Source organism: Cuculus canorus, chromosome Z (genome assembly GCF_017976375.1).
Source record: "Cuculus canorus isolate bCucCan1 chromosome Z, bCucCan1.pri, whole genome shotgun sequence".
In the NCBI taxonomy this organism is placed as follows: Eukaryota; Metazoa; Chordata; class Aves; order Cuculiformes; family Cuculidae; genus Cuculus; species Cuculus canorus.
This window is the reverse complement of record NC_071441.1, coordinates 40,617,074-40,641,047: the sequence shown is the minus strand read 5'-3', so window position 1 is coordinate 40,641,047 and position 23,974 is coordinate 40,617,074. Positions and strand designations below refer to the sequence as shown.

Here is a 23,974-nt window from a genome sequence, read left to right as displayed (position 1 = left end):
TGGGAATATTTATACATATGCATGTAAGTGGGAAATACATTCTGTAACCAGCTTTTGTATCGTTGCATATGATTGATGGAGATGACTCCCGCATGTTGCCGAGACTGGATAAAGGATGCTTGCTTTCTAGAACTCCAAAATGAGTCAGAGTGTTTTATTTGCCAGCATTTTTGGTATGCACAAAATTTCGGGAAGTTTATACACATGCTGGAGCACCTCCCATACAGGACAAGCTGAGAGAGTTGGGGTTGTTCAGCCTGGAGAAGAGAAAGCTCTGAGGAGACCTTATGATCCCTGGAGATCATAGAATCATAGAACCACAGAATAATAGGATAGTTTGGGTTGGAAGGGACCTTAAAGATCACCTAGTTCCAACCCCATGGGCAGTGACACCTCCCACTGGATCAGGCTTCCCAAGAGCCCATTGCAGCCCGGCATTGAACACCTCCATGGATGGGACAGCTACAGCTTCCCTGGGCAACCTGTGCCAGTGCCTCACCACCCTCATAGTGAAGAAATTCTTCCTTATATCAAGCCTAAATCTGCCCCTCTCCAGTTTATATCCGTTCCTCCTCGTCCTATCACTCTGTGCCTTTGTAAACAGCCCCCCCTCCCAGCTTTCTTGTAGCCCCTTCAGGTATTGGAAGGTCGCTCAAAGTTCTCCTCGGAGCCTTCTCCAGGGTGAACAACCCCAGCTCTCAGCCCGTTTAAGGTCAGGCCGGTTGGGCTCTGGGCAACCCGGCCTGGCAGAGGCGCCCCCTGGCGGCCGCGCAGGGAGCGGCGCCGCGGGGAGGCCCCATTGCGCTTTGCCCCGCCCGGCGCGGCGCGGATTGGCTGTGGCGGCGGCGCAGTGAGTGTGTCTGTGTGCCCGAGCGTGTGTCCGGGCGGCCGGGGAGCCATCATGTCGCGGGAGTTCGAGCTGTGCCCCGGGCGCCGCGTGGGCGGCGAGCAGCCCTGCTTCATCATCGCCGAGATCGGGCAGAACCACCAGGGAGACCTGGACATCGCCAAGCGCATGATCCGCATGGCCAAGGTGTGCGCGGGGCACAGGGCGGGGCCCTCAGCTTCCACCTCCGCTTCCGCCTCCGCTTCTGCTTCCGCCTCCGCTTCTTCCTCCCTCCCTTCTTGTTCCTTTCTCCGCTTTCCTCCTCTGCTTCCTTCTCGCTCCCTCTTGCCTCCGAGTCCCCCTCCACATCCTCCTTGCCTTCCTCCTCACCTCCTTCTCTTTTCCTTCTTGCCTCCTCCTCACCTTCCTCCTCGCCTTCCTCCTCCCTCCCTCCTCCACTTCCTCGTCGCCGTCCTTCTCACCTCCTTCTAGCCTCCTATTTTTCTTCTTGCCTTCCTCCTCGCTCTTCACGACCTCGTGTATTCCATCTTGCCTTCCTTCTCTTTTCCTTCTCGCCTTCGCTTTTGCTTCCTTCTCGCCTTCCCTTTCGCTTCCTCCTCGCCTTCCTCCTTCTACACTTTCTTCCATGCTTCCTTCTCGGCTGGGCAGCCCTGCTCCCGCGGGTGGGCCGGGCAGTGATGGGTGCGGGAGCCCCAGGGCTCCAACAGGTGTCAGGGGCAGCATGGAGCCCAGCCCGCGCACAGGGCATCAGCTACGGGAACGGGCCGAGGAATCTTTAAAGCAAGGAGACAGTCGTTGGTGAGGGCCAGCAAAGCCGGCGCTTGCTTACAGCTCCCATGACTTGTACCTCACAGCCCATTACTACATCACCTTCGCTCTCAGGAAGCCCCTGCCTCGTTCACGGTGCGCACACAGACAGACATTGACTGCAGTCCCTGAGGGGCGCGGGAGTCCCTCAGTTGTGTCATGAGATATTTGTGAACATGGGAAGAATCAAGTAACTGCTGAACTGCCTCTTGACAGAGGCAAACAATTTGAGTTGATTGTGTTAGGTCTTTTGGAGTTAATACTTATTTCATCCAGTAAGACAGATGAGCTGCTGTAAAATGGGGTATTACATACATTAGGTATACCTGTGTTAGAAAATGCGATATCATCACTGAAGGAGTAGCCATGGCATAATGTATTCAGATCTGTGGCTGTGGTACAAGTATGGAATAGTGCAGTTAGAACTTAACTTCACTATTTGTGTTGCTTCAAAGAACTGTCAGATTTGTGCTCCTAGTTCTACAGAAGTCTGTCAGTTGTTTTCATGTGAAATTATGGCAGCTGAAGTTAGAAAGCACTGTAGAAATAAGTTCCTCAAATGAGTAGCATGCATAGCAAGAGGCAGTTCAGTTTGGTGTTTTAATACTGCTTATTTCTAGACTGCTGCTCTACTGAGTATACAGGCATTTTGAAACAGAAGGGCGCACGTGTGTGCAGATCCTCATACCATTCCTGTGGTTGCTATGATGATAATAAGAAGACTACACTGCAAGTGATGTGTATTAGTTCCACAATCCTTGTGTTCAAACTTAGGATCCTGAATGCATTTTTACTTGCACTTCTGCTCAGTATGCCCCCGCTTGTTTTGCAGGACTGTGGAGCAGACTGTGCTAAATTCCAGAAGAGTGAACTGGAGTACAAATTCAACAAGAAAGCCTTAGAAAGGCCCTATACCTCTAAACATTCCTGGGGAAAGACCTACGGGGAGCACAAGCACCACTTGGAGTTTAGTCATGACCAATATAGAGAGCTCAAGAAATATGCAGAAGAGATTGGCATTTTCTTCACAGCTTCTGGCATGGATGAGGTATGTAAGCCATACTGGAATAACAGGCAAAGTCTGGCCCTTGTTTTATGTTGGTTATTCCTTAGGTATGCTACTTCTTGAGTGAAAAGAATACTACATGTGTGAGTGTTGAATTTCTAAATGAGGAAACTACAGTAGTTGTACTTCTGACAGTTCACTTGTTTCTTTACAGTGGGTGGGTAGATGGCTGAACATTTTGGAAAACCTGCCATCCATGCTGTGGTATTGGTGCACAGTAAATCATATGAAATTCAAGGCCTCAGCTGAACTCCATAAACAATCAAGACTTTGAGGGTTTAGATCAAGACTGCATTCTCACCGTGATCCCGTGGTGTCTTGTATACTGCCTCCAAGCACTTCAGACCTTCCACTGTCTTTAAAGCAGATTTCTTTCTCAATTTAATACCTATTATTTCCTTTTTTTTTTAAAAACGCTTTTCTTTGTTTACTAGACCCCAGTTGGTGTTCTAAGCAGCTGAAATGCTTATATTCCTTGTCTTTTACTAATCTCATGGAGAGGGTCTCCATCTTGCCCTGTTAGTCCTGAAGAATTTACTGATTTTTGTCAGTGGACTCTTGAACAGTCAATCACCAGCTTGTAAACTATATGAATCTCATCTAATGCTGTTCAGCTTAAGAGGATTATATTTCTTTAACACTTGCATGTTTCCTGTCTCAAAATGATGTCAGTTACAGTACTAACAAATGAGTGTTCAATGGAAAAGTGTAAATTGGAAAGATCAGGTAACAGTTAAACCTCTTGACAGACCAGAGATTACAAATTGTTTTACTTTTCTTTGAGCCTAGAAAATATAGAGAACCAAACTGAAAGACATCCTCCAGAAGTAAGATAGACACTCTTGCATAAGGCAAGCATAAGCAATGTCCCTGTTTTTCTGCAAACAGCGTGATCCAGGATGGGACAATGAAGGAATTTATTTAATGTTTTAAGGTGATCTGTTCAATGCCTCACTCTCATTACCATTAGAGAGAGTTCCTTATATCAGCTTAGTATCTTTTCTCATATTTCTTGTGCTGCCTCATCTGACATTAAAGTTCATACTTCCCTTGTATCTCCTCTCTGTGTATTTGAACACCATTATCACGTTTCTTTTCTGTTTTGTATTCTCTGGACTAAGTCATTTCAAATCCTTCAAACTTTTTATGCTACCTTTCCTATTCCTCTGGTCATTCTGACTGCTTCTATCAATTTACTGTCCTGTTGACCAAAATCCTTGAATTGCTGTGCTCAGCTGAGATGATTTGAGCACCAGATGCCACAAAAATTTACTTCAGATGTCTGACAGGCCAAAAAGGTGTTCTGCATGTGTTGCCATAGCCTGATGCTATAGACTCAGAAATAGATCTGTGAAAAGAGGGTATTGTGGTATTTCTTTTACTGTCTAGGAGACCTGCTGAGGGAACACTACCTACTCCATGAAGACAAAAGTAATTCAAGCCAGTAGTCTTGGATGTCTATATTTGGGTTCTTAAAGACACATGTGTCTTTTGCCAGGGGGAAATACCATTCTCTTTCTTTGATGTTAAAACCTCCAGCTTCTAAAGGCCATGGTGCAATGCAGAGCACCTTTTGCAGCAGCTGGGATCACTTTCCTCCTCTGGGATCCCTCTTTTTCTGTGCTGCTTTGTGTGTGGCCTCATCAGCTAATTAACAGTAGTGCTACATGTTTGCACCTTCCTTTTTGAATAGTAATTACATTACACAGCTCCTAATTTTTCTGGTGACATTTCTGCAAGACATGGGTTTGGAACTTCAAGCAAACATTGCATTGACATGTAATAAATTCTTGAGAATACATAAGCTTCTGTAAATTTAACACAATCTCTGGAACTCCAGGTACGTCAAAGAGGTTAGATTCTGTGTTTACCATATGAGAAAAATCAATTAAGTGATGCGTAAAGTAAATATAAAGGCTATGAGTAATTCCTTTATCTACTCTATTCCAGTGTGTACTGGAGACAAAACAGAATCCTGTTGAACCACTCCCTTTAATGTTATCACTATTACTTGAGATTACTTCCTGTTCCTTGAATCTCTTACAGAAGAACTGTCAGTTTTCAAAACATAATTTAATGAAGAGTGCTCTTTGATATGAGGTGTATTTGTCATATTTAATTTTGTGCAATCTCCTCAGATTAATACATTGTATTCATTGTCTTCTCTCCATGCACAATAAATCTTAGTGAATAAACTATATTAAAGAGATGTTATGCATCTGACGTACAAGAAACTGCATCTGCATCGTATTATGATAGAAAAATCAGAGTGAAGATGTGATTCTGTTTTGGACGTAAGCACTTTTTCTCTGGCACTAAATAAGTTTGACTGCAACAAGTAGTGAGCTGAAGAAATTAAAAGTGTTTGTGGGTGATTGAAGGGGAACAAAGTTAGGTAGCTAACTGCTTCCCCTGCATGTGAGTAGAGGATTTCATTATATTTTGCCTGTGATAGGTTTATGATTTTCTTCCTTAAAAGTATTAATTTTAAGGCCATTTAGCAGTGCAATACTGATTTTCTTTGAGCCTCCAATAATTCCTTAATCATCTTCAATGTAGCACACATATTTTTTAGAAGGCATAGTATAATTAACATTTGAATAAATTGTTTTGAGTATTTTCTTTGGCATATTTTATATTTATTTCCTGGTATCTGTCCTAGAAGCAAATCCTTTTTGCATTTCTCTCTTCAGGCACTTTCTTTCAGGTGCTTATTCCATATATTCATGCGGTTTTTCAGAGTGACAGATCTTTTCAGGGAAACTACCTGTAGTTTTAAACACCTTGTTTGTGGTTTAGTATTTCTGACTTGCAGGAAGACTGCCTACATATCTTCAGTACATTTCTTCTTGAAATCTGCCTACATATCTGCAGGTAGTCATTTTCTCTGGTAGTGCCAAATAAAAAGCAAGAATGCTGAGATCTGCGATCTTATCTTGAAGTTAGAAGAGCAGTGGAGCTCACCTGTACTAAGCAGATGTACCTACATCTGGCTTGACCAGCTGTGGCTGGGAAACCGAAGAGACTGCCCTGAGACAGGAATCCTAGTCAAAAACCTGTGGAAAGTAATAGAGATATCAAAGAAGGCACCTCAATAATACTTCACCTGCAGGGAAGTCAGAAACTAATACCCTCAGAACAGTAAGTGTTGTTTCAGGAGCAGTGTGTTTTGGGGGGAGGTGCATTTATATATATACACATATATATATAAGACCTATTTACTTAAGCTTTGGATTTGCTGTTTTGCAGGGTTGTTTATTTCCCAGCATGGTAGTTTTTTATCTTTGATCCAGATGAAGTATTTTGTTTAAATGCAGTGATTTCCTTGTAGATGGCTGTGGAATTTCTACATGAATTGGATGTTCCATTTTTCAAAGTAGGATCAGGAGATACAAACAATTTTCCATATTTGGAAAAGACTGCAAAGAAGGGTAAGCGTTTTCTTTTTGAGCTGTCTTGGTAAACATTGTTGTGTTTCAGAACATCGGTTAGTATATCTTTCCTCCAATTGATTTTGGAAAATAACCTAAAGTACCTTTAGAAAAAAAAAAATCACCCTCAAACTTGGCGGGGGGGGGAAAGGGTTCACCCAGCTTCCTTTTCTACTGATTAATTGACTTCAAGAATTGAGTTTAATCTTGTGTAGCTTTCTTACAGACCTAGGACAAAATATATGCATGTTTTCTAATGGCTAGGTCGTCCAATGGTGATTTCCAGTGGGATGCAGTCAATGAACACAATGCATCAGGTTTATCAGATTGTGAAGCCCATCAATCCAAACTTCTGCTTCCTGCAATGTACCAGTGCATACCCACTCCAGCCAGAGGATGTCAATCTCCGTGTTATATCGGTCCGTAAATAACCCAGCGCGGGCTTTGGGTAGGGCACCAGAGAAGTGCTAAAGCACTTTGAGTTATATTTTCAGGTCTTAGGCATGCTGGAATTTGCTTCTGAGGAGTTAGATGATGTATCATGTTCCCATAATTCATGCAAGTGTTAAAGATCCTCTTTTACAATAACTCAGCTTTGAGGAATATGATAAAAGATATTACTTGAGTATTCACAATTATAAAAAGATATGACATATGGTTAACAGGTTAACCCTGTGCTTTGTAGTGAGAAGAAAAATTATGTAGACTGTTACCATTAAAGTGCGTGGAATTGAAAATGTAATTCCAAATGGGGGGGCTAGACCAGAAAATTTGTTAAAAACATTTAATGTGAATATCAGAGCAATGAAGAAAATGGATTAGGCTATTCTATAGTTTCCTTCACTAAAAATATTATTTGGATATGCCCGATAGCTAACGGAAGAGAATTTTCCTAAACTGGCTGGTGTTCAAACACTTGCCTGGCTTTGTGCACACGTAGGGTGTTATCTTTAGTAGAATGGGAGATGGCAGCATTTAATTGTTTTTAGGACTGCGTGGCTGTCCCCTGTCTGTAGTTGAAAGGATTGCTTCCGATTTTAAATACAGGGCTGAAAAAATCTGCTTTGGATACAGTTTAACCAGTCCGTTGGATTCTTGGGTGAAAATAGAGCACTATTTTATTACTGTAACATACAGTGATGTAGGCTTAGAAGATCTTGAAGAGTAAACTAACTTAAAAAGGAAAGTATAAGAGAAGTTGTCGAATAGAACATACCTCCTTTTCCTTGTCAGTATTGATAATGATAGTGAAATTCTTAAAAAATGATGTTCGGTAATGCAGAGTGACTTGTTCAATATAAATGAAAATAACTCTCACCATAACCTACTGCTTGTTTTGTGGCACAGTATTTGTCTATGTTTTTTATTGCAATTATCACTGTTAAATTTGCTTTGTCTTTGAAATTGCTACCTTGGTAATTCAGACCAATTCTGTTATGATTCAAGGCCTATCAGTCAGCTTTTCCTGATATACCCATTGGCTATTCGGGGCATGAAACTGGCATAGCCATTTCAGTGGCAGCTGTTGCTTTGGGTGCAAAAATAGTGGAACGCCATGTGACTCTCGACAAAACATGGAAAGGTAGTGACCACCAAGCATCTCTGGAGCCAAATGAATTGGCAGAGTTAGTGAAAGCCATCCGAACTGTGGAAGAAGCAATGGGCTCTCCAGTCAAACAACTCTTACCCTGTGAAATGGCTTGCAAGGATAAGGTAACTATGCTTTTGATTTATGTATAGCTGAAACTTATTTAGAGACTTATAGCTAATAACTCTTTATTCGGAAAAACAGCTTGCAGCAATGTTTCTGCCTCTGCACTCAAAATTTTTGCTGCTGAGTAGCAGCATGCAAAGTGTTTGTTTAGCGCACTGTAATGTTAGAGTAGAACTGTCGTTTTCTGTGGAGTTTCATATATGTCATCCACTGGTTAACAAAGTTGAGAGAATCATAGAATCACTTAGACGGAGAAAGACTTAAGATCAGAGTCCAACTGTTAGCCTAACACTGCCAAATCCACCACTAAACTATGTCCCTAGGCACCACGTCAGCACTTGCAGGGGTGGTGGGTGACTCAACCACTTCCCTGTGCAGCCTCTTCCAATGGTGGACAACTCTTTTGGTGAAGTAATACTTGCTAATATCCAATCTAAACCTCCCCTGGCACAACCTGAGGCTGTTTCCTCTCGTCCTATCACTCATTACTTGGGAAAAGAGACTAACACCTACCTCACCAAAACCTCCCTTCAGGTAGTTGTAAAGAGCAGTAAGGTCTCCCATGAGCCTTGTCTTCTCCAGACTAAACAGCCCTAGTTCCCTCAGTCACCCTTCATAAAGCTTGTTCTTCAGACCTTTCACCAGCCTCGTTGCCCTTCTTTGTACAAGCTTAAGGACCTCAATGTCTTTCTTGGAGTGAGAGGCCCGAAACTGAACATGAGATTTGAGGTGTGACCTCACCAGTGCCCAGTGCAAAGTTAATTATTCAGTAATAGTAAAAGGTGTTATAGGTCTCCGTGACTGTATACAAAATGATTTTACACTAAGCTAGAATACTAGTCTGCCTAATCAGTTTCCCTCCATTCTGATTCTGAAAAATTCCAGTAAGCTGTTATCCTGTTTCAGAAGGGATCTGGATGTTCCCAGCAGACTAGTCACAGTGAGGGTTTCCGTGCTAATTCAACCTTCATTTGGAATAAGAAGTAATGGGGAGTGCAGTTCCACACAACCTGCTCCCAAGTAATTGCAGAATATTTTCTAGCCTTTTTTGGTATACTAAGCCTAGGAATGTGTTTGACTTAAATGTTTTCCTTTTAATTTTTCCACTGTAGCTGGGAAAGTCTGTTGTGGCAAAAGTTGCAATTCCTGAAGGTACAATACTGACACTTGACATGCTGACGGTGAAGGTGGGAGAGCCTAAGGGATATCCCCCAGAAGCCATCTTCGATCTGGTGGGCCAGAAAGTTAAAATGAACATTGAAGAAGATGAAACCATCACTGAGCAAGCAGTGGAAAATCACGTCAAAAAAGTGAAGTGCTAAAGCTAAAGCACTCTATTCCATATTTCATGATGCAGTACTGCACTACTGCACGATATTTAAGTATAACAGCATGGTAGATTAGAAGAAAGGGGTGTCATTATGGGGATACAAGCATGTTAAGGGTTATCAGGTTCTTAATAGCAGGAAGTTTAAGCAGCAACTGGTATAAATTATGAATTTTATTCGACATGATAACATTATGTGTAGAATATACCATGCTTCTTATTTTTCCATTCCACTTAATGTAGATTAATTTGGAGTTTTGCCAAATCTAAGACTACAGTCTGCTGCTTTCCAGCTTCCATTTTGGGGATAAATAATAAATGACAATAAATTATAATAATTCAAAGTTTGAATTGTTCTAATACTGTATCTTTTGATTTTCCTCTCTTTTCTGTGGTTTTCCTCAACCCCTGTGATAACAAGATGCTAGTTGGAGTTAAATACAGATAAGTGAAATTTTACATACACTGAACAGAAAACTACAGAAACCGTACAGAACAGATACCCTAATGTGTAGCCTGATGGATTTTTTCTCGAGAAGAAAGCCTTAAGAGAAAAACTCTCAAGATAAAGCAGTGCATTTCAGGAGTCTGCACTGTGGGTAAAATTAGCTCCTTGAGAAAACTACGTTCTCTAGAAACAGTACCAAGAAAGGAAGCAGACTGGGTATGTAGAAAGGTCCCATTTAAGGGGCAAGAGAAAGAGCCTTTTTGTGAACTGAAAGGCAAGGGGGCAAGCCAGACAGATTAAGTGGGAAGGGAAATAGATCTGACATGAATCAGTGGAAATAACCTATGCTTCAAAAAAATGTCAGAAGCAGCTATATCAATTCTGCAGGACATTTGTATACCTCTGTTTGGACCTTCTTAGGTAGGAAACGAAATGCCAATGAACATTCAGCAGCCTCCTTCCTTTACCAGCGAGAAAATGTACTGGGTTAGTTGGGTGGTTTTTACCCCAACACTATTTGAGGTAGCTGAGGCTGGCTGCTTAATTAGTTCACATCTCTATGCTTCAGAATGGTAGTTAGTACTCTGCTACTTTTGCATCACAACTTCTCACGCTTCAAGTAAGAAATGTAGTGCTTCTCCTCTCAGGCTGCCGCTCTTCCCTTTGTCCAGGAAGGAGCTATGTGGCAGCAGCTGCAAACCAGGCATCCCTCAGTTAGCTCAGCTCAGAACTGCTCTGGTATAATTCATCTGCATTTTGGGTGGTGGAATCATTTACTAGTGATGGGTGTTTGGAACTTGCTACCTCTGGCTCATGAGTTGGTGATAATTGCCTGGAGTTTGATAGTGGTGTTTCTGTACCTGTGAGCTGTTTACTTTTAAAATGTTTACCCTTCTGCAGTTCTGAGGAGACTGTATTTCTATCTATAAACTGGGAGGGAGATTCTTTGAATCATGTGCTTGACCATATGTGGGTTCTGATTGATGCAATATGCTTGCCTTATGTTAAAAAAAAATTGTTAAAAAAAATCTTCTTTCTCATTTCAAATTTGATGAATAAATTTAGCTTATAAAACAAATGATTTCTGTTGCATTTCAACCCGTGGTCAGACTTTGCCTTTGTCAGTGATGAATCCAGGTCCTTTGGTATTTGAACCCCATAAGATTACCTGACCTGTTTCAAGTACACAGAAACTTACAACCCGTCTGATAGATTTACACGATTGAGTACAGCCACAAGTAAGAACCTCCCATTCTTCAAAAAGTGCCTCTATCAGATGAGAACAGAGGCAGCTGAAGACAACTGCATATGCTGCCTACAGAGCGCATGTGCGGTACTGTGTACACGTATCTTGCAGTGGCCTTCCAAATCTGATCTGACCATTTTCCCTAGCAACCTGTTATACTGTTCTTGGTGGTGACTCTCAGGGAAAGGGTTATTAATAGGTAGCTGGGTGAAATATGGTGGCCAGTGTAGCACTGCTCACCTGTAACTCAGCAAGCAGCAGGGTTTCCTCATGGTTATTTGGCTTTGTGGCTCTGTGTCCCATTAGGGAACTGTTCTTTAACCGTGCCAGAGTTCACTTAAGGATAAAATACCATCTTAAAGGCAAGAGGAGTTCTAAGTAGAACATGCTGATCCACCTTTAAATTGTTGAAACCCAGAGAATTTTTCAGACTGACTGAGACAGAAGGATAACCAGGTACATCAACTAGAAAAAGCTTTCAAATTTTACAGGTAGCTGATGCCTGCCAGGTGTCTTGCCACGGCACTTAGACCCAACAGTGCCTGAAAGGGGAGAAGAGCTAGCTTGTGTAGATGTGATGGTCTAGGGATATTAGCAAGATAGGCACTGAAGGAAGAAGTAAGCTGTATTGAAATAACTGATAAAGCTGGAAGAAGCATCAGACAAACTTTAAGGCACAAAAGGATGCCTGGTCATAATCCATTGCTAGCAGACAGCAGAACTCATTCCCTGAGGGCGTTACTGTGGGCCATCCTTACCCGTGGCACTTGCCCTGGCAGCGCTGTGGTCCCAAGTGCACGTGTGTGTGGTTACTGCCACAGTACTCTCTTCCATTCCCCCATCTCTTGTCTTGTGCTTGGCATCCACATTTTATGCCAGTAACCAAAGCCTTAGCCGTGACCAGGGCCCATCAGGTTGTTCTGGCCATGGCAGACATCTCCAGGAGTACGTACATGATTTCTGTGAACTTCTCAGGGCAGAAAGTGAAATTCTCCAATTAGTAGGGACAGTGACATGAATGGATTCTTCCTTTCCAGCTCCCACACACCAGAGAGCAAGGGCAGCTCCATCACCAAGTAAACATATGGGTTATAGCAAGCAAGCCTTGCTGTGTTCAGTTTGCCTATTCGCTCATTAGCCTGCTCATTAGCTCCTGCCAGTGGAGCCAGGGTCTACCCTAGAGATACAGAACACTGCAGTAATGGTTAAGACGGGGCCCTTCAGGACACTCCAAGACAGGAATGAGTTTAAGCCAGCTATGACCCTTTGTGGTAAATCCCAATGATGGAAAAATCAAACAACCAAGTTTTAAAAGCAATCTAAAGAATAAAATCCAACACCTCCCCCCCCCCCCCCCCCCCGAAAATATCTCCAAAACCATGAAGAGCAGCTTCCCATGTCGGGGTGTGTTGCTGGTACACACAGCAGAATGCCAGGCCTGTATCGCTCACAACAATGCGAAGTCAAGTCTGCTACGTTGCAAGGATGGAAAAAACGCACCCCAGGCCTTCCTGTGAAAAATGTCATCCTTTGACTTGTGTCAGGGCATAAGCACATGGCAACACACTCTTTCCAAGGAAAGTGAAGATTACTAGGAAAGAGAGGCTGCCATTCAGGTCTGTATGAAATTCATGTTAGATTTAAGCATATACGGAACAGAGTTATACATGTCTCTTCAAGATGAAGACAGGCACTGTATCAGGGAAAAGCAGCCCTCTTGCAGATCTTAGGAGGAAGGCTATGTTGTCCCATTTCTTTAATTGCAAGACATCCTAATCATCTTGAGCAATAGCCATCATTTTACTGGAGCGGAAGTGTTTTTCTTTTTACTTAAAATTCCAAAACGAGACATAGAGCATTTTATTTGCTGGCATTTTCAATATCACTGGCTTAAATCAGATTGCTGTGGTACAGCACTTGCATCCACGAATTGCCCTGGTGTCATGAAAGGCATGCAAACACTGTAGTGAGTTCCCAGCTGCAATCAGTGTACTTTGGATGAAAGCACACCAGCTGGCAAGAACAGTGCTCTGAGTTGCCATGATGTCTTCAGTGGTCTTTCCCCAGTGCTGGTCTTTGCTTGCAGCCTCGTGTACTGCCCTCTGCCATGGTACTGCTCTCTAACATGAAATGCAATAAAATGACGGAGGAATTTAGCATGACCTCTGCATCTGCTCACAATCTGTGGGAACTAGGAAACTCCCAAGTAACACTGCTCCAAAATACTAGAGGAAGGAGCTCTTTGAAACTATAGAGAAAAAAAAACACTAGGCCAGCCTCAGCAAGCCGCCTGGCGGGTTCTGTGGAGTAAAGCACAAGCAGGAAGTATTGGGCTAACTTGCAAAACCTCCTGGTGTTTCTCAATGGATAGCTAAACTGCAATGAATAAAAAAAGTTTAAGCAAGAACCTCTGTGTTGGTTGTGCATTGGATGGAGTTAAGTGTTCCTCATAGCAGCTCATATGGTGCTGTGATTTAGATGTGGCTCTACTGTGAATGCACAAGAGACTGAGAGGGAACCCGAGCAGGCAGATCACCTGAACTAAGGAAAGACATATTCCATGCCATATGACATCATGCTCAGCAATAAAAAGAGAGGAGGAGTTTTAGATAGATCAGCCATCTTCTGCTCAGGAACTTGCTGGGCATTGGTATACCCGTGTGAGGTGACGAGTGACTCCCTTTGCATCACTTTTTTTGTTTTGCTCTCCTTCTCTCTTATTCCACTTCTCCATTGCTTATTAAACTGTTTTTATCTCACAAGTTGTCTTGTGTTTAGTTTTCTGTCTCTCTTCCCCTGTCCCACTGGTCAAGGGAGGGGGAGGGAGCAGGCAGCTACGTGGTGTGAAGTCACAACAACCCCTGCTCCCCATCCCTAAGGAGTTGTCAGAGAACAGAAGAGGCTGTGAGCATTGGGATTAGTTGTGGTCTAGCTGTGAGCAGCCCTTGGTGGGTTCTGCAGTGGGATTTGCTTAATGGAGTCAATATGTGTTTTGTCCAGGGAGGTGTGTGGCTGGTCTTCATCACCACAAGACCACACTGTTGGAAAATACTCAGCACAAAACTCTGGTTCCTTTTCTGGCAAAGTTGCTAGTGCCCAGTGTTATTTGTTGTAGAGTTACTTCACGTGTTGGATAAGCCCAGGGGCCTGTCTTGATCCTTCTGAGTTTCACGGTGATGCATTTCTGCAGCATGTCACAGTGCCTCAGAAGAATGACTCTGCCTGGCACTCTATCATTCCTTAACTCTTGTTCCACCCTCCCCCTGCAACCTGACTTTGTTTTAGCCATAGCATTCTCTATTTATTTGTAAAGAAAATTCCTAAAACACGCTCCGACTCCATCTTCATACTTGTGAGAACCTGTGTTCTGGTGAGGATCTAGAGTTCTTTTGCAGCCATCTACATGAAGTTGAATCACCACTTTGGCAAAGACATTGAGGACTGTCATTTGAAATGGCAGTTACACAAGATCTGTAGGCATTAAATAGCTTCGAATCCAAGCTACACAGGAGATGAATGTTAAAAAAGGCTGAATCCAAGAATCCTGTTTCAGACAGGGGTGCATTCATTAGAAACCACCCTTTCCTCTAGCTTGAGAAAAGGAAGAATTTTTTTTCTGCAGATATCAGAGTTTATTTTGGTTTAGTATTCCTCAGGGTTAACCATTTGAAGAGGAATTGTGTAGGGAAGCCCTATTTTATTCTGGGTCAAGAGAACTTTATGGAATCTTTTGCATGTCTGTATATTTTAGTTAGTCTAATTTTACAATCGATTAGAAAGTATCTTAGTGCCGCCACATCAGTTCAATTTGCAAGTTTTATTTTCCTGGAAAACAAATGTAATTTTTCGGTTCCTCATTTTTACTAACACTGAATGGTCTTTGTGTTTTAACATTTCCGTTAAGAAAGTAAACGAAAGTAGGAATTCTGTTGTGGCATAATTGCTCACCATTTTGTTTTAAAACATGGAAAATTATTGTAGGCTATCAGAAATGTATGGATGTATCTATTTTGTGCTATTTTTTTAGCAAATTATACTCTTAAGCATATACTTTTTCAAAATATATTTTATGCAGCATTATGAAAAGATAGTATGCATTAAAGAAGTGCCACCATTATTTCCAACTGACATCTTGAAAATTTTATCTTTCCTTCTAGTGTTCCTGAGTTGGGTCTGTAGTGGCAAATCCTTTCAACACACAGGTTTTAAAATACCAAAAAGTCAAGTATCCCTGACAAACAGGGATGAAGAAAAAGCAAAATGCATGCAATCCTTTTTATGCCTCAGCTCTTTATACTGACGATAGGCCTCGGGCTGCCTGATGCTCTGAGTTAGAGGACCACAACCATGGAAACAGTGACTTCCTATTTTTGGCCACTGGAATTTTAAGAGACCAGTTGTATCTGTTGAATGTTCACAAGTTCATGGTGCCTGGTGGGATTAATCACAGAGTACTGAATGAGTTTGCAGATGTTACAGCAGAACCCCTTTCAGTCGTTTGCCAAAGATCTTGGAAGTCTGGGGAGGTCCCTGCTGATTGGAACGTAGTCTGTGTTACACCAAGAAGATATGAGGGAAGACCTAGGAAACTACAGGCCTGTTAGTCTAACCTCAGTACCTGGAAAAAATATGGAGAGAGATGATACTGGGTGCTGGTGAAAGGCATTTAAAAGACAATGCAACTGTCAGGCACAGCCTGTTCAATTAATTCAATATCCTTTTACGACAATACCACCCACCTAGAGGATGAAGGCAAGGTGGTGGACTTAAATTTTTCTGAATTTTAGTAAGACTTTTGACACCGTCCTTCACAGCACCCTCTGGACAAGTTGTCCAGCAGTGAGATGAGCAGATACGTGGGCTGGGTGAGGAATCTCAGGGAGGTGGCCGAGTCGCCTTCCCTGGACGTATTTAAGGAACAGGTTGATGAAGTGCTTAGGGACATGGTTTAAGGGAGTGTTAGGAATGGTTGGACTCGATGATCCAGTGAATCCTTTCCAACCTGGTGATTCTATAATTCTATGAATTAGCTGAAGGGCAGCGCTCAAAGGGTTGTAGGGTATGTGGCTATGTCAGGCTGGTGACCATTCATCAGCAGTGCTCCCAGGAGCAGCCTTCTAGGGCAAGTTCTCAGTCTGTTAGTGATCTGGATGCAGGAGTTGAATACACCAGTAGCAAGTATGCTGCTGATACTAGACTGGGAGGTGCTGTTGACTCTCTTGAGGGACGAGGCCTTGCAGAGGGATCTAGGGAGATTGGAGCACTGAGCAATCATCAGTGTCATAACATTTGACAAGAACAACTGCTGGATTCTGTAATTGGGCTGGAGTAGTGCTGGACACAAGTATAAATTGGGAGAGGAGTGGCTTGGAGAGCACCCTGCAGAAAGGCATCTGTGGGTGCTGCTCAACAGCAGGCAATATGAGCCAGCAGTGTGCCTTGGCAGCCAGCAGGGCAAAATTTCATCCTAGTTAAAGGCAATCAGTCATACAAGGTGATTATCCTGCTGTATTTAGCATTGATGCAGCCTCACCTCGAGTATTGTGTGCAATTCTGTACCCCGCCCCCCAACTTAAAAAGGATATTAAGGCACATGAATGTGTCCAGAGTAGGGCAAAGGGCAACATATCCGGCTGGAAGGAATGTCCTGTGAGGAAGGGCTGAGGGCACAGGGTTTGTCTAGTTTGGAGAAAAGGGGGCTAAGGTGCAACCTCATTGCTCTTTACAGCTTCCTGAGGAGGGGAAGTGGAGAGGGAGGTGTTGATCTCTTCTCCCTGGTATTCAGAGACAGGATGTGTGAGAATGGTTCAAAGCCATGTCAGGGGAGGTTCAGACTTGACATTAGGAAACACTTCTTTACCAAGAGGGTGATCAAACACTGGAACAATCTTAGTTTACACGATCTCATCAAAACCAAACTTTTTTTTTTGTTTCACCTGCAGCTTCTTGTTAGACCCTGGCTAATCAAACTCTTAACAATGCCGTTTCATCCTTAGCTCAGGATGCATTTTTTACTACTGCTGGGGCACTGCAATCTGTAACACAGCTTCAGCTGACACACAGTGCAAATAGCATATCCAAGGAGCATATCTATCCCTCCAAATCTTTCCTTAGGCAAAGTTACACCTTTAAAAGCTGATCTTTCAGGCAAGGCTTTAAGTTCTATGAATTATAGATATTTTACACTTTTAAGAATAATACTCTCAAAGCAGATTTAAAAAAAACTCTACCATGCACTACAATTGAGGTAGCAAAACTTCCTTCTACAACACAATATCTAGAGTTGCATGATCATGTACAGAAATATGCAGAGTAACGAAAGGAAACAATGCACCTTTCTGAGAGAGAGAACAGGACAAAATTGTGTAAGTGTAGATCATACATTTATTAATGAACAACTGTCTCAACTCCAAAATTGGGCACAGGGATTAAAAATAAAAATTCATTGCACTACCTAGTAAAGCATTACTAGTAACTTTCATAAAAAATGTACAAATTTTGTTAAAAATTTATCGAGCCTTCAAATCATTTGGTTACAGATATATATAACACACTTAAAACTACATTAAATGATACAATAGAGGATGACTTAAAGAAAACTCTTGACAAAATATGATTCCAACAAAACTCATAAACTTTCATGATAGGCAAATCTGAAACAGAAGTAGCAAAATGAGGTAACAATGTACCAAAGCAAAAAAACACAGCTTTTACAAAGACCCAAAGACAACTCAGTCAAAAACGTGTTTTCTACAATTAAAATTAAAAATGCTGGTAAATCTCATCGCAAGTATCACACAATGTATTAGCAGGCATGAAATCACATTCAATAGCCTGTAGGAAATGGCATACAGTAAAAGGCTTTATATTTTTGTAAAGAAAGTCACAAACCAAGATGTTAGAATTATCTTTGATAACCACTAAAATATCAAACTAAATTGACAGTTTATGCAAAAAACACAGCAGTGCCAATAGCCCCCTTCTAGTCGGGGTTGCCCCCATCCATGGCAGGGGGGTTGCAACTGGGTGATTTTTAACATTCCTTCAAACCCAAACTATTCTATGATTATGCAAAAATACTGCAGTCCATGTTTTTTTTTTTTTCCCCCCCAGGCTTTGTTTGTCTGTTTGTTATGAGAAGAAGGAGCCAGGTGATATCAGAAAGGCAATAAAAATGAGATTAAAAAAAAGTCTTGCTAAATTAAGGTGCTGCCAGGCACCATGGCAGGCTGTGGAATTACACACAAATGTGCGTATCACATGGCAGTTAAAAGCTGAACATGAGTCCCCCTTCCTTGACAGCTACAACAGAGAGGACTTGGTTGTAGCTTGTCTGAGCTGATTCAGAACTTATGCATGTGTGCTGTTTATACACACCAACCACAGGAAGCAAGTCCAGATACACCTGCAGGAGTCCCATGCAAAACAGAAAAAGCTGTTCCAGAAGAGAAGAGCCATAAGAGCACAACAATTCATTTCAGGATTTTACCAACTTGCACCACCCATCTTCTAGATCTCCCAACTGCCATAGAGTTTTATTGGTGAAAAAGGGACACTACCCATCAAGATTTCTCCAATTCCAGAAAGAAGACTACTTTCCTTTGGCTTCAGAAGAATGTGCCTTGTTCATTTGTACCTTGCTTAGAAAAAGCACCCTCTTTCTGTGCTTCAAACTGAATACTGAGCACAGTATTATTAGTTACATTTAAATCGGTACACATTGACTTTTTTTCTTTTGTAGCTACATGAAAGAGCCTAGGTTTTATAAGACATGTGGTATATGCTTTTTAAAAAACAGAATTTTATTGGTTAAAAAATCACATATCTTAACCTGCTATGTTACTGTGAAAAGCCTGTTCTCTACCTCCACTGGAAACATGGAGAAATTCTATTATTTTGAACTTGATGTAACAGCATATTTGTTTGATGTTCTCAAGTATGGAGAGGTATGGGAAGAGACTGTTAGATACACTGTTTTTGAGAACTACCGGCATAACTAAACAGAGGGAAGAACATCTCAAACAGGGCAAAATTGTGCTTTTGTTGTATTTGCACCAAGAGCCACGACTGGGCTGTAGAATCTTCAAAGAGGGAAATCAGCATGGAGAACACCTAATGCAGTTTGAAATTATATCTGATATGAAGCACAGCAGCATAAAAAAAAGCATCAGAAATGACGAAGAATAAACTTAAAGCTGAGACTGCCAGCAAGATGCAGTAATATTGCTAATTGCGCCACTTGTGCTGCTGCAACCGAAGTAATGACACTGAATTTAGGAGGAGAATTTTGTCGCAAAAAGTGCATCCTGTGAATAATTACGGTATATGTAGACCTAAATATTTTACTCTAACTTATCAAAGATGTTAACAGTCTAAATATTATAAATGAAGCTAATTTTTTTTTTAATAGCCCAAACAATACATCATTCAGAGCACCTGAACAGAGGTTATCACCTCCTACTTCACAGAACTCCTACGGTGTAGCGCTCTGGAAACTTGATTGCAAAAAAAAGTGAGTTCCTTCTTCATGAGATAAGGAAGGACAAGAAGCAGCATCAGGGCAACTGAATTTTGCAGTTAGTGACCAAAAGCCACCTTCTCTTGTGATACAGTGAAAAAAAAACCCAAAAAACAGAAGTGCTACTCCTTTGAGAAAGTGCTGAAAATTTTATTTTATTTATGAAATCGCAGGAATAAAATCATAACCTTTAAGAAGTTACTTCAGTTGTATACAAACTCCTTTATAAATGACAAAGAACGTATGTGATTAAAGCCAACGTTTACAAGCTAAAAGATTATGTCTTTAGCAAGTACAATGGCCGAAAGTGAAGAACTGTTGCACAAGAACCTCAGCATCCTTTCTGCTTCCTTTCATGGAAGAAACATAACTGGCAAACCCAGCTAGAAAAATTTATAAGGAGAACAGAAAAGTATTGATATTCATATTATCAACTGAAAATGTTAATAATGCTAAATGATTTGTGCAGTATTGCAACTTTACATTGATAACATAACTTGTAAATCAGCCATTTAAGAAATCAGACTCTGTAACATATTACTCGTGTACGAACAATCAATGCACTTTAGTGGTACACATTTAAAGCCTTCAATGAAGGGGAAGCGTAACAGCTGTTTGAATAGTACGTACAAAGGTCTTTATACCTGTAAGTACATTGGGGAGGAAATACTAAATATCTGTAATTGCTGCATCCACTGCATTCAGTGTGCAACTGCAAACACAAGGAAAGGAACCAGTGTACAGTACTAGTACTGTTTAAATAACACACAAGATTATACATTGCAGCATAAGTATTACTACACACATACGTTCTCAGTACATGCTGGTACATAGGTTCTCAAACACACATGCACACTCAGTCACAAGCACACTTCACATATCCTCTCACAAGCAAACATACATTCACACCACTCATTCCCACTCACAGTATCTGAAGGCTCTATATATAAAAGGTAGATTACGATATTGTTTGAAGCTACCACTGTTTTTTTTCCTTCTCTTTCTTTAATATAAGCACATGCTAAAAGATCACGTCCACAGTAATCTTGCAGCAACACTCGGAATGATCACACAAAAACCAGGGAATGTTAGTGCACACACAAAAAAAATAAGCCAAAAAAAATCCATAATCTTTGGAGTTCCAAGCACACTGTTAGTATAACAATCCCGTAACTGTGAAGACTAGTTATAAGCTTTGTAATCGATTAAGTCACACAGTGCAAAGTAAGGTCCATTCACCCTTCTGTGTAAAGGGCAGGCTGGAAGCCACATGGGTAAGTTCAATAGATAGTTCATATATACATGTGACCAGGAACATCCAAACCAGGTTTGTGCTCTTAGATTGGTCATTCTGAATCACGATGCACTTCTGAAGCATCAGCTCTACAAATTGGGCAGGTACGATTGGCCTGTGAAACCAAAGACAAGAAGATTTACTGTACTGACAAATACATCGTTAAGGCAATGTGTATATGACACTGAGCACCTGTGACCATAATGAGTTTGCTACCTTTATCATCTGAATATTGAAAACCAACTCAAGAGTACTCAAAATAAGTGAAGATAAAGCATGCTTAGTTTATGCCTTTTCTATAGTTTGTTTTGTTATGTTAGAGTGGTGTGATAAGTTGGCCACTTCAAAACCACATTTAGAAAAAATCTACACCTTTTAAGATAAAGCAAAATATCAAACTAGGCCTTATTTAAGTGATGCTGGTTTTATTAATGCAGATTCATAGTTATAGTATATTGCAATCAGATGGATGCAATTTAAAAGCTGTACCACATGCTACAGAGAAACCCACCAAAACCAGACTAGCAACCTTGGGCTGCAAATAAATGCCCTATATGAGGGTGTCATGTGGTCACAAACTCTACTGATGAAGGGTCACATGTCTTCATACTCTTATTCAGTTAGTTCTCACAGAAACCCATCCTGTGTCAAAGCTGAAAACAGACTATGGAAAAAGAGAAGGGGTTTTAGTAAACAGACAGGAAAAAAAAAAAGAGAGAGATGGTGACCTGATGAAACAGGTATAAGTAACACACCCAAGCAGGTCCAAATTTAGTCCTTCGGTAAGGCCCTCACTTAAAATACGTCCTGTAGCTCTTTTACAGATCCCTTAAAAAATATAAGTCAGATGAGAAATAACATCCCTTAAGCCACTGGGAAAGTATTTATGCCTTCTCCTTCTCCTTTTTCAAATAAAGGTTAATTTCATTCTAACAAACGATGAGAAAATTTTTAGAGTTCATGTTATAAATTATGTAACACCTATGATAAAACATTTCCTTTTCAAAGGGCAGAATGAACAGAACTTTTTCCTGCTCCAAATTCTGTATTTCTTTGTCCCCAAAACTGCAGGACCAACCATTGTCAGCTCCAGGTTTTCCTAAATTTTTCAACAAAAATACATGTGAAAGCATCAAGAAATGTGGCTCTGCAGGCCAGAGTTCAGAGGCCTGAGGCAGAGATCACTGCCACAAATTTCAAATCCAAACAATAAATGCCAGTGGAAGTAACACACTATTAATGAAAAAGATTCCTTAGTAATGGAAGTTAAAATGAGGGCACGTTTTTTCTGCCAATTATTATTGTTTTACAGTTTACATTATAGTTATTATTTATAGGTTTTCATTGGAGAATCAATACAAAACTTCTTGCTCTCTCCCTAGAAGTTTTATTAAGGACAATGCCATTTCTCAGTCACTACTTCATACTTGCATAATTCTAGATACAATTCAGCTAACGCAATTTTTAAAATAAAAAGGAACGTTCATCAAAAGTCAATGGATTAATGGATCAAGAGATATTTGCTTAGATAATAATTAAGTATCTTCTACTTGTAGCAAGAAACAGCATTCAGTGGGAGTAATTTTCTGATAGGGACTGCAGAAATAAATCTGCTGTGTAACAATAAAGTGAATATTCACGGACACTGCAGCACTGCTTAAGTAACTTTTAAAGATCCTACAAGTAGATCTTTAAAAAATTTATTTGCATTCTTGTGCCTTTCCCGAAATTCATTCTCCCTCCCTGACAGTTGACATGACTGGTGCAAAAAGAAGAGTAATGTAGATAAACTACTGTAATGTTGACCTTATAACTAGCCACTCTCAGACAAATTTACATTTTGTCCTGAGAGGAGAGAAACCTGTACAATTAACTAACAGTGTTAGTGATTTTTTTATAATTTCTAAAAATCTATAGCTAAAGCCAATGACATTTTGAATAATGACCTACTTTAGTGTTAGTCCATCAGAACAAAGTTAAACTACAGTTACAGATGGTCTTTTCTTTTATATAACACTGCATTTCTTATCAGAACATTTTTTTAAATACAGAGGCGAGTTTCCCTTGTTATCTGGTTCTAATCCCTCAGGGTGAAGACAGGTCATGTTTTAAAACTGTCCTTTGGAACCATGACTACTTCTTACTTAACATAAGAACCGATTTCTCATTTTATTTGTACTTGACCAAATGATTTAGGATATTAAAAAATAATCAAATACTGTGAAATATGAGAGCTGACAATACAATGAAAAGCAAGAGTATAACCTCCCACTTGTTAATTCTGTTTCCTCCGCTGTGCTACATCTTTTTTCGCAAATCTATAACCTTGCTTAACCACAGAAGTATAAATTTAAGTGGGCAGCCTAATGCACTGTACAAGAACATTTCTTTTCACTTGCTCACATTACTTAAAAAGGCGGCACTGCACATAATATTATACCAGCAGAGCAGATAAAATGTTTCACCCAAAACCAGATGGAGATCAGGGATAAGTGGTTTCCTTTAGGGGTCTGTTCTGGAACCAGTGTTGTTTAATATCTTCAGCAATTATACAGACAACAGGATCAAGTGCATCCTCAGCAAGTTTGCAGATAATATCCAGCTGAGGGGTGATGTTGATGCCCTGAGGGATGGGATGTCAACTAGAGGGACCTTTATAAGCTGGAGAAGTGGGCTTGTGAATATCTCATGAGGTTCAACAAGGTGAAATGCAAGGTCCTGCATCTGGGTCGGGGCAACCATCAGTATCTATACAAGCTGGGGGGAGAACAGACTGAGAGCAGCTCTGCACAGAAGGACCTTGGGGTCTGGGTGGAGGAGAAGCTCAACATGAGCCGGCAATGTGCGCTTGCGGCCCAGAAGGCCAACTGTATCCTGGGCTGCATCAAAAGAATTGTTGCCTGGTCGAGGGAGGTGATTCTGCCCCTCTACTCACAAAAATGATCAAAGGCCTGGAACACCTGACAAACGAAGAGAGACTGAGTGAGTTGGGGTTGTTCAGCTTGGTGAAGACTACAAGGAGACCTTACTGTGGCCTTTCCATTCTTAAAAGAAACTTATTAAAAAGATGGAAAAAAAGTCTTTTTAGCAGGGCCTGTAGCAATAGGACAAGGAGTAATTGTTTTAAACCAAAAGAGGAAAAGCTCAGTCAGCTCAGTGACTTAATCAGCAAGTGACAGCAGCAGACACATCAAGTGCTGCAGCCGGGCACTAGACTGAGGCAGAAAACATGCTCTATGGAGCAAGGGAACCCTTCAACACGGAGCAAGGGGGGCA

At 41.2% G+C, this 23,974-nt stretch overlaps 2 protein-coding genes across 9 annotated transcripts in view; one reads left to right on the top strand and one right to left on the bottom strand.

Annotated features, from left to right (window-relative positions):
* The first annotated feature begins 834 nt into the window (after positions 1-834).
* On the top strand, positions 835-10,688 carry NANS (N-acetylneuraminate synthase). The gene is made up of 6 exons (XM_009561649.2): positions 835-1,033; positions 2,487-2,702; positions 6,052-6,151; positions 6,416-6,570; positions 7,598-7,864; positions 8,978-10,688. The coding sequence occupies exons 1-6, from the start codon at positions 902-904 to the stop codon at positions 9,185-9,187; spliced, it is 1,080 nt and encodes a 359-aa protein (XP_009559944.1). The 5' UTR covers positions 835-901; the 3' UTR covers positions 9,188-10,688.
* A 6,585-nt stretch (positions 10,689-17,273) lies between these two features.
* The window catches only part of RNF38 (ring finger protein 38), a 103,454-nt gene continuing 96,753 nt past the window's right edge, over positions 17,274-23,974 (bottom strand). For all 8 annotated transcript variants that reach the window (XM_054053966.1, XM_054053967.1, XM_054053970.1 and 5 more), the window contains one exon: positions 17,274-20,813. In XM_054053966.1, coding sequence (XP_053909941.1) covers positions 20,751-20,813 — 63 coding nt within the window. In that variant the 3' untranslated portion in view covers positions 17,274-20,750. The remainder of the gene's footprint in view (positions 20,814-23,974) is intronic.

Excerpts from the sequence above, each read along its gene's own strand:
- NANS (XM_009561649.2), top strand. The coding sequence starts at position 902 with ATGTCGCGGGAGTTCGAGCTGTGCCCCGGGCGCCGCGTGGGCGGCGAG. Across the intron at positions 6,152-6,415 it reads GGAAAAGACTGCAAAGAAGG|GTCGTCCAATGGTGATTTCC; the intron begins GTAAGCGTTTTC and ends TCTAATGGCTAG. Across the intron at positions 6,571-7,597 it reads TCAATCTCCGTGTTATATCG|GCCTATCAGTCAGCTTTTCC; the intron begins GTCCGTAAATAA and ends TTATGATTCAAG.